The sequence below is a fragment of the Oncorhynchus masou genome, chromosome 11, assembly GCF_036934945.1.
Source record: "Oncorhynchus masou masou isolate Uvic2021 chromosome 11, UVic_Omas_1.1, whole genome shotgun sequence".
Classification (NCBI taxonomy): domain Eukaryota; kingdom Metazoa; phylum Chordata; class Actinopteri; order Salmoniformes; family Salmonidae; genus Oncorhynchus; species Oncorhynchus masou.
Window position 1 is genome coordinate 26,498,444 of NC_088222.1, and position 10,650 is coordinate 26,509,093.

At 43.9% G+C, this 10,650-nt stretch overlaps 1 protein-coding gene across 1 annotated transcript in view; it reads left to right on the plus strand.

Annotated features, from left to right (window-relative positions):
* Window positions 1-10,243, plus strand: part of LOC135548388 (kinase suppressor of Ras 1-like) — a 38,455-nt gene extending 28,212 nt beyond the window's left edge. The window contains 18 exon segments of the mRNA XM_064977933.1: window positions 79-260; window positions 1,150-1,219; window positions 1,354-1,437; window positions 1,584-1,645; window positions 1,746-1,855; window position 1,924; window positions 1,973-2,134; window positions 2,662-2,703; window positions 3,099-3,147; window positions 3,247-3,304; window positions 3,379-3,663; window positions 3,773-3,969; window positions 4,084-4,180; window positions 6,288-6,421; window positions 6,513-6,644; window positions 6,778-6,913; window positions 7,159-7,292; window positions 9,437-10,243. Coding sequence (XP_064834005.1) covers window positions 79-260; window positions 1,150-1,219; window positions 1,354-1,437; window positions 1,584-1,645; window positions 1,746-1,855; window position 1,924; window positions 1,973-2,134; window positions 2,662-2,703; window positions 3,099-3,147; window positions 3,247-3,304; window positions 3,379-3,663; window positions 3,773-3,969; window positions 4,084-4,180; window positions 6,288-6,421; window positions 6,513-6,644; window positions 6,778-6,913; window positions 7,159-7,292; window positions 9,437-9,533 — 2,032 coding nt within the window. The 3' untranslated portion in view covers window positions 9,534-10,243.
* The last annotated feature ends 407 nt before the right edge of the window (window positions 10,244-10,650 follow it).

Genomic DNA, 10,650 nt, shown 5'->3' on the forward strand with positions numbered 1-10,650 from the left:
GACTGTGTGTTGAGATGAGTGTGTGAGGGCAGCAGTGGGCCACTGCACTGACGTCCCAGCGTTCTTTGTTCTCCTCAGGTGTGCAAAGAAGAATAAGTTGTTCCTCAACGTTCAGATCAATGGGAATGGCTGTGAGGACTCACCCTCCCGTTCCCCCCACCGGTCTGCCCGCACCCCTGGGGTTTCCACCCCCGCCCCCGCCCCCTACACCCTACCTGGTACCCCTACCCTGATGGAGGAGCATTCATCCCACCTCAAGAGTGAGTACAAATACATTTTGACTTACACCATTTAGGCTATATGTAAGGAATCTTCACTGAAATAGATTGGTAAATGCATGGTGAATTACTCAGATGAAATAGACCGTTTGTATGTGTGCTCTTTGTAAAGAGATGAATGTATTTCCCAGTAGCTGGCTGTAGGGTCATAGTAGCCGTCCCAGTCTGGCTCAAGAGTATTTCTGTCAGTAGATTGCTGGGATTGTTCCATCTGAGAGCTGTGATGTGGGGGAGGGAGCGTTTTCTGTTCCATCGCTTCTAGAGAAATTACATTTACTCTTCCAATTCATTCGACAGCTTAGAGAGAAATCTAACACTCCCACAAAGTCGTGTGCGTGCAGTTGCATGCGTGCCGTTTCGTGTCTGTAATGATTAATGTGTAGGAGCGTCACCTACCAAACCAACGTCATTAGGTCTCACTCAAATTCGTTTTCACTTGTAAAATGAACAGTAAATGTTTTTCATTGGTTTGGCACATAGTGTATTCGTCCATAATGATTCATGTGTAGGAGATTCACCTACCAAACCAACGTCATTAGGTCTCACACAAATTTGCTTTAACTTGTAAAATGAACAGTAAATATTTTTCATTGGATTGGCACATAGTGTGGCAAGTTGTAAGCAACATCAACACTTGGGTTGCAAAGTTCTGGGAATTTCCAGGAGTCTTCCAGCGGGTTATTTCTGGAAATCCTGGGAATTTTGGGAAAGGTAAAAACATTTTGCAATTCCCTAAGCACCAGTGATTTCATTTTGATAGTAGCCACAAAACTTCATAAATAAATTGCCCTATTTGTGCTAATACTTAATTTTTAGGCAAATCCTCATCTGTCTAGGTTCATTTGACATCTCTCTCTCTCTCTCTCTCCAGATAACATAGGGTTGCACCGTGGCTCCCCACAGGCAGTGAGGAGAGACATAGGCCTGGCCGTCACTCACAGGTTGGCAACTACCTCATGTCATACACCTTTAGACCAGAGACTACCATGATACAAATGTAAAATATACTTTAAATCCACAGTATATAGAGCAAAAAAGGATTGATGGTTTAAGTAATTGAGGATTCTGTGTGAAGATTTTCCACCAAGTCGTGGCTGTCCCAGACATGTCAGGTCTGTCAGAAGAACATGATGTTTGGTGTGAAGTGTAAACACTGCAGGTGAGTGGAGTAAGGAGAGGGAGGAGTCTCTGAGATGTTCTGGTGTTGGATTGAGTGTCTCTACGATGCAAAAAAATAAAACTTCATCTTCTTTTGGCGATCAGTTGTTCTCTACTGTTCTCTGATTGGTGGTTTCCTGTCTGCAGGTTAAAGTGCCATAACAAGTGTACTAAAGAAGCTCCCTCCTGCAGAATCTCTTTCCTGCCAAGTAAGCCCTTTCTTGCTTCTCGTGTTCATCCATGGATTCATGGTTTACCCATTTTGATTCAACAGGCATTAGTGTAATGGTCCCAATCTCTTCTTTCCAGTCACCAAAATACGGAGGACTGAGTCTGTGCCGTCTGACATCAACAACCCTGTGGACCGGCCATTAGAGACACCACAGTTTGGCACACTGCCAAAGGCCATCACCAAAAAGGTAGATATTGGATATTACATCACACCTTTGATGATAATGATATGCATGGTGCTGTTAGGACAGACAAGTGTGTTATTGACTCTGATCAGTGTGTATTTCTTCTTCTCCTTCGGTCAGGATCACCCCCTGCGCTGAACCAGTTGGACTCCAGTAGTAACCCATCCTCCACCACCTCCTCCACACCCTCCTCCCCTGCCCCTTTCCAGAACCCTCCCAGTGCCACCCCGCCCCCCAACTCCTCGCCCAAGGTCCACCGGGACAACCGCTTCCACTTCCCGGGTAGGTCCCTGACCGTCACTCACACGCCTATGCAAATACAGAAACATACACAATCACCTCAATATATACACACAATCACCTCGACATATACACACAATCACCTCAACAAATACACACAATCACCTGGAGAGTCTCTCTTTCTCTCTCTCACACTCTCTCACATGCAAACACACAAATGAATATACACACATGCAAACACACAAATTGATATACACTTAACTACACCAGCATGTCCACTGCACAAAAATAAGCCAGCATACTCCCACTATCAAAGCGCATGCTTGCATTGTGTTCTTGATTACACAGAAGGTCTCCCTGAGTCACATTTCCTGTTTAGCGAATGTTGAACGTTAAACGTGGAATGGAATGGCCGGGCAGGAGTGGTCGTCCTCCCTCTCTCTCCCTCTCTGCATTAATACCACTCCTCAGGGGGGTGGGAGTGACTGGGGTTATATTAATGGCTACTCTAACCCAGAGTCTCTCTCTCCACTCCATGCTTGTTGGTTCTTCCCTGTCTTTTCCCTAAGCTGCCTGCTACTTTCAGCATAGACAGCAGTTTATCTTCCCTGGTGAGTTTACAGTACGGTCCCAGACAGACTGTTGTGCTGTGCTCACACCTGCCCACGTCCCCAGCCCCAGCCTTGTCAATTCTTTCTATCTCCTGCATGTACTCACAGGCTTAGTGAATTACATGACAAAGTTGTGTATTTGTGAATGTTTTAGAGTAATGTGTTGTGTGATATTTAGACTGCATTGTCTCATGTGGAGATGGGTCTCTCTGCCACCTGCTGGGGAGTTTGGGAATTGCATGTCTCGTTATGGTGGATGTTGTCAACACATTGCTATGGCAAAGTGACAATATAAGTGGGCAAAGAAACTACATGAGGGGTGCAATTTTGTCTTTACAAGCAAAAAGCCACATTATTTTTTATTACATACTGAACATTTGTATTTTTTCTCCCAGATGTGTCCAGTTCTTCTACGTTGCACTCTGAAGCCCTCCATGACACAGTGTAAGGCTTTCCTGTCTATTTAATTTATCAATAGTGTTTTAATGGTACAATACCCGGCATACTCTGACATTGTGACTGTGGTTTACCCTGTCCCAACAGTGAGACTGAACCAGCAGATGACATACACTTTGAACTGGCCGAGGATGAGGACGGAGAGGTAAAAACTGAGTATGTGCGTGCGAAGTAACTGAGACACATGCCCAAAACCCAACATGCATGAATGTCCTACAGGAGGAAGAGGAGGAGGTGGTTGAACCTGAGATCGACCCAGACCCAGTAGTGGAGGAGGAAGATGAGGAGGAAGATGATGATGAGGAAGATGAAGATGGGGGTGGGAGTGAGATGAATGGGGGTTCGGATGGTGAGTGTGATGGTGATGAGTTGGATGACCTGCCCAACTCAAGGGGAGGTCGCTGGAAAGGCCCCATCTCACGTAAGGCCAGCCAGACCAGTGTCTACTTGCAGGAGTGGGACATCCCCTTCGAACAGCTGGACCTGGGAGAGCTCATTGGGAAGGTGATCTAAAATATAGAATGAGCTATATTTGCATCAAACTATCAGTGTTTTCAATTTTAAACCCTTTTAAAGTGTGTTTCTCAAACTGTCATTAAATCACTCACTCCAGGGCCGTTGGGGCAAGGTGCATAAGGGCCGTTGGCATGGGGAGGTGGCCATCAGGCTGCTGGAGATAGATGGGAACAACCAGGACCACCTGAAGCTGTTTAAGAAGGAGGTGATGAACTACAGACAGACCCGTCATGAGAACGTGGTCCTCTTCATGGGGGCCTGCATGGCCCCGCCCCACCTCGCCATCATCACCAGGTAGGAGGGGCTAAATCGCATCTAGAATAATAACTTATCCCTTTGTTATATTCAGTCAACCATAGCTGTTGTTTATTTGTTTAGTTCCATGTGTTAATTCAAGTGTTTCTCTAGTTTCTGTAAAGGGAGGACATTATACTCTGTCGTTCGAGACACCAAAAACACACTGGATATAAACAAGACGAGGCAAATTGCTCAAGAAATTGTAAAGGTAACTTCTTTCCCTGTTCAATACTTTCACGAGTGTGTGTGTGTGTGTGTGTGTGTGTGTGTGTGTGTGTGTGTGTGTGTGTGTGTGTGTGTGTGTGTGTGTGTGTGTGTGTGTGTTATTTATATATACACACACACACACACTAACCAACAAAAGAAATGCAACATGCAACAATTTCAATGAGTTACAGTTCATTTAAGGAAATCAGTCTAGTGAAATAAATGAATTAGGCCCTAATCTATGGATTTCACATGACTGATAATACAGATATGCATCTGTTGGTCACAGATATCTTTAAAAAAAAGTAGGGGCGTGGATCAGAAAACCTGTCAGTATCTGGTGTGACCACCATTTGCTTCATGCAACACGACATGTCCTTCGCATAGAGTTGATCAGGCTGTTGATTGTGGCCTGTGGAATGTTGTCCACTCCTCTTCAATGGCTGTGCGAGGTTGCTGGATATTTGTGGGAACTGGAACACGCTGTCGTAAAGTCGATCCAGAGCATCCCACACATGCTCAATGGGTGACATGTCTGGTGAGTATGCAGACCATGGAAGAACTGGGACATTTTCAGCTTCCAGGAATTGTGTACAGATCCTTGCGACATGGGGCCGTGTATTATCCTGCTGAAACATGAGGTGATGGCGGTGGATGAATGGCACGACAATGTTCCTCAGGATCTCGTCACGGTATCTCTGTGCAATCAAATGACCATCAATAAAATGCAATTGTGTTTGTTGTCCATAGCTTATGCCTGCCCACCATGGGGCAATCTGTTTACAACATTGATATAAGCAAACCAACACTACGTCATACATGCTGTCTGCCATCTGCCGGTACAGTTTGTTAGGTTCTTATTTTTCAGAGTAAATAACTCACACACACTAGAGAAGCTTTAACCAAGTTGAATCGTCCCCAAAGGTTCTGTACAGCTGAAATCAGACAGCAAAAGATTTCAGACTTCACAGTTTATATGCATCCTACTTAAGACTACCAATCCTTAAATTTTTTTGGCTCTACAGGAAGCTAATAAAGAGGGTAACAGGATTCCAAACATGTATTACTCTCTTAAGAGAATCTGTCCTCACCTCCTGACCTCAACGCCTCTTTCATCTAATACACAGATGTCCATCTGTCTCCCCTGTATCAACACATCGCTCTCCTCTCCTCCATCAAACACATTCCAAAGACTTCTTCTTTCTTCTGGGAACCATTAACTTCTAACATAACCCAGTCTCTTTCATTTCCTAACATTCGTTTAATATCTCAATGTTCAAAGTTTAGCCGATTCCAACAAGTTGAAACAGGGATTCATCTGTGAAGAGTACACTTCTCCAGCGTGCCAGTGGCCATCAAAGGTGAGCATTTTCCCACTGAAGTTGTTTACGATGGCGAACTGCAGTCAGGTCAAGACCCTGGTGAGGACGACGAGCACGCAGTGGAGCTTCCCTGAGACGATTTCTGACAGTTTGTGCCGAAATTTGTTGGTTGTACAAGCCCACAGTTTCATCAGCTGTCCAGGTGGCTGGTCTCAGACGATCCAGCAGGTGAAGAAGCCGAATGTGGAGGTCCTGGGCTGGCGTGGTTACACATGGTTTGTTGTTGTGAGGCCGGTTGGACCTACTGCCAAATTCTCTAAAATGACGTTGGAGGCGGCTTATGGTAGAGAAATGAACATTCAAGTCTCTGGCAACAGCTCTGGTGGACATTCCTGCAATCAGTATGCCAATTGCATGCTTCCTCAACTTGAGACATCTGTGGCATTTTGTAATGACAAAACTGCACATTTTAGTGGCCTTTTGTTCTCCCCAGCACCTGTGTAATGATCATGCTGTTTAATCATCTTCTTGATATGCCACACCTGTTAGGTGGATGGATTATCTTGGCACGGGAGAAATGCTCACTAACAGGGATGTAAACTCATTTGTGCACAACATTTGAGAGAACTAATATTTTTGTGTGTATGGAACATTCCTGGGATCTTTTATTTCAGCTCATGAAACATTTAACCAACACTTTACATGTTGTGTTTATATTTTTGTTCAGTATAAATGTGTAATGTATATTTACTCTATGTCCTTATTTACATCCTTCAATCTACACAGGGAATGGGCTATCTGCATGCCAAAGGCATTGTCCACAAGGACTTGAAGTCGAAGAACGTCTTTCATGACACCAATAAAGTGATTATTACAGACTTTGGTCTGTTTGGAATCTCTGGAGTGGTTCAGGAGGGGAGGTAAGGACTCTGCATATTGGTTCCAACAGCTATCGTCTCAGCTGGTAGATGCTCAGTGGGTGACTGTGTGTGTGTGTGTCTTGCTTCACAGGCGAGACAATGAGCTGAAGCTTCCACATGGCTGGATCTGTTACCTGGCGCCAGAGATCGTACGCAGGATGAGCCCTGGAAACAATGAGGACCGCCTGCCATTCTCCAACGCTGCAGACGTCTACGCCTTTGGGTACGATCTTAGCACATTCTGAAGTACCTTTTCTTTATCGTTGGTAGCACAATGTTTTTTCTCTCTGAGACTGCATGAGTTTACAGTTAACTGGCTCTGGGGAATGACCATATTGCTGGTTGCCCCCTTTTAGCACCATTTGGTACGAGCTCCAAGCCAGGGACTGGCCTATCACCAACCAGCCTGTGGAGGCTACCATCTGGCAGGTGGGGAGTGGTGAGGGCATCAAGAAGGTCCTGGCAGAGATCAGCCTGGGAAAGGAGGTCACGGTGAGTGGAGGGGTGAAGCACCTCTGTGTGCCAGATCACATTGTTGTGGAATGCAGAGATCTATGCACATTAAAAAAAAATGTATCCTCGTGGTGCAGGTGAAGATATTTTCTAGGCGAATGCTATGTTTTTACGGGATGACCTTGTTAGAATAGAGGAGACATTAAAGCTGAGTACAGGATAAATATCTGCATTGTGTTGGCACAAACTAAAGACATTAATAGCTCCTGTGTATGTGTGTGCAGGAGATCCTGTCTGCCTGCTGGGCCTATGACCTGAGGGAGCGGCCCACCTTCACCCAGCTGGCTGACATGCTGGAGAAGCTGCCCAAACTCAACCGGAGACTGTCCCACCCTGGACACTTCTGGAAGTCTGCAGAGTACGTATCCTAGAGGTGGAGGTAGAAGCATGGGAGGAGTATATGTCCTGCCTGCCCTGAGATGCACTCTGACCCCTGACTGGGCTCTGACTCGTCTGGAATGGACTTATGTATAAAACAAAGGGGTTCAACTGAAGGCTTGTTAAGGATGACCCCGAGATTGCTGTGAGGTATTAGGCCCACTGATGTAAAACTAATGGGGACCAGGCAGGGTATGCCTGAGTAGACTCTTGGTAGTAGTTTATGTTCATAATATTCATGAGCCACATTAGCATCTGATGGTCCACTGCAAATACATTGACCCCTGTAATATGAGGGACGGTGATTTCTAATGGTGAATCGTTTATCATTTAGAAATGAACCATATGTGATGCTAAGGGAATGTTCTTTGTTTTATCTTCTGCTTTCCAAACTCTATCTCCCCCAGGATGTGACTGTGAGTTGAATGCACTTTTGTGTTTAAAGCATTGTTTTGTCCCACCCTTTTTTGGACTATTGCCTGACCTGCTCTGTAGCCCTACATCTCCACACCCCTCACCTCTTCTCATATGTTTGATATACAGTACCTGGTCCAGATTTCTCTCCACCTCTCCTACCATCTCTCTCCTGCTCGTTCTCTGTAACTTCCTCATTCACTACATACTGCATGTCTGTCACTCAAAGGCCCATGGGTGGAGTCTTCTCTCACATGAACCTGTTGTCCAGTAACAGCCACCATCAGTTCAACAACTCTCTGCTAGTGGAACTGGCTTGGCTACTGGTCTTCTGTTTGTATTCAAACACACGCTGGCCTCTTCTAACACTATCAGGAATGATACCACAGATGCCCCAACAAAGTCTGCCTGCATAGCATGCCAGAGCTTGAATGGGAAGAGAAGCACTTACCAGCTTGCATGGTGTTTGCCATGGTCTGTTGGGACACTTTGCATGGGCTTGTGAATCCAGAAAAGGCTTTCTGTGATAAAGCTCATCTGAGTTTTCTGCGATACAGAAATCTGGACCCTTGTTTCATGTTGAAGTATTTACCTGTCTACTCTACTGCACCAGTCTTATTCTCTCTTAATGTTACACCTGTTAGCATAGTTTCACCAACAGTCTCTAACCTCCCATGTTTTCCTTTGTTCTCTCTCTCTCTCTCTTTGTGTTTTCTGTCTTCCTAATATAGGTTGTAGCCGCCACTATGAAATATAAGCAATGCAAAACAAACAAAGCCTGGGTCTGCCTTGCATGCTCCTGAAATCCTTCACTCTTAGGATTGATCAAAACACTGACTCTGCCTGATACAGACACGGCTTCCACTAACCCACAGCCTGATCTTCCATGTCTATTAAACTGTAGTGTTTGGTTGTATGGGAGTGAAGGGTGCTGGACTGAGGTAGTGCTTCGCTACCTCCCCTCAACTTTCCTTCCTTCATCTCAAAACTTCTTGCCTTCATTTTTATTTTATTTATTTTTTGCTTTTTGGACTATCTGAGACTTGTGACTAACTGGTTTGTGGTGTCTGTGATAAGACTGACTGGTGTGCTGTGGTCTGTGCCTGGTGGCTGACGGCTGCTCTGCTGTGTTCTGCTCCGTCTGCAGCCTGCCCTGCTCTCTCTCCTCTCTGTGCTGCTGTGATGTGGTTCTTCCTGCTGGGGGCTCCCAGACGACGTGGCCCAGAAACACTCCGTGGGCCAAAACAATGGTTTTAACTCCTATCACAAATGTACCTCTGCATTCACTCCCTCCTCTTTTCTCATTGTGGTCTTGATGCTTCAGGCTGCTTGAGTGATGTAATCCAACTGCCTCTTGATTCTTACCCCTAAGCTCTCTGCAGTTATTTGATGGCATGCGCTGTGACACTGTCATCGTGCTGGCCCATGTCTGCTTTCTGTTCACTCGCTACCTGTACACATTATTTCAACAGGAGAAAAAACTATAAGAAACAAACTATCACCTTTGGTTGTTGGTTCCTATTTAAAGTAATCATTTTTGTAGTGTTTCTTATTTTGTTCCATGAAATTTGAAAGCACAAAGGTCTCAGGAGTTGGGAGAGCATGATTTAATTGACTCTTGTCTCCGTGTTGCTTGTTTGAGTAGAATCTGAAGAAACCATACATTTGAAAACGGCTCAGTGCATGAATGACGAATGAATATGTTGACAGTTCACAGGTGTCAGCATGCAATGGGACCTTCCTCTCATCATCTCACTACCCACTGGAAATGGAATTATGTTGGTTATTTATGACTGAAGGTATGTGATGATGAAGTGAGTGCCCTGATTATTAAAAGGCATAAGAGGGCGCCACAGAGAAGCAAGAGATGCCTTCTATCAGCCTGTGAGTGGTGTAGAGGTAGACCATTCAAGTTGTTTAGTAGTCATTTACAGTGCAAAAATAATAGAACAAGAGCCTGGCGCAAAAGTATCCGCTAATTTACTCCTTAAACATGACCTTTTGTGCGTGCTTCTGTGTATTATGTTTGTGATTGCTTGCCTCAGTTGGTGTGCCTGTATTTGTGTTTGTGAGTGTATGTGCGAGTGAGTGTGTTGTATTGGAACATGCAGGGTTGATTTAGTGAAAGACTGCAGTAAATGTTATGTTGACGATATCAGTGCTATCTAAGATAGACATGTATACACATTATTTAATGTACAGCTAATTAACACCATTGTAATATTTGTACAAACATTTTATATGTACTATACATCATTGCATTTTTAAATAGGTACTGCCCCCCTATTACAGATGTATATATCTTTATATTTTTTAATGTACAAAATACTGTAAAAATACTGTACATTTTTTTTAAAATGTTTTTTTTATGTCATGTAAAAATTCATATTTTTGTATTGCATGTGGCTACCATTCTGTAAACACAGTTTCTGTTTTCATCCTTGAAAGAAAATAAAATGAAGCTTGTCATGTGAAAATGTATGTTTGAGCTGAATTTAATAAAGTATGCTATGGACAGTTATATTTACGGTTAGTTTTCACCAAATATATTTAGAACTACTCCCTTTCTCTGTGGTATCACTGGTAACTTGATCTGTGCCCTTGGTGTGATATGGTAATCATTAACACAAGATATGATGGAATAAGGACATTAGGTCATAACTCATATCTACTGATTCACTTATCTGCACATTAGTGTAGTATGTTTCATTCAAATGACTTTTTATTTGGAGTGTATTCGTGGTTTAGTTTATGTAGCCACTTCCCAATTCATCAAGGCTCTCATTGTTTATGTTTAAATAGTATAGAGAATACATTATTATTATAAATAACAGACACCATAGATATACTGTATGTTTGAGGGCACATGCAAAATCAGATATAAATGTAATCGGTATGATGAGGTAACACCCAGTGAGAGGCAC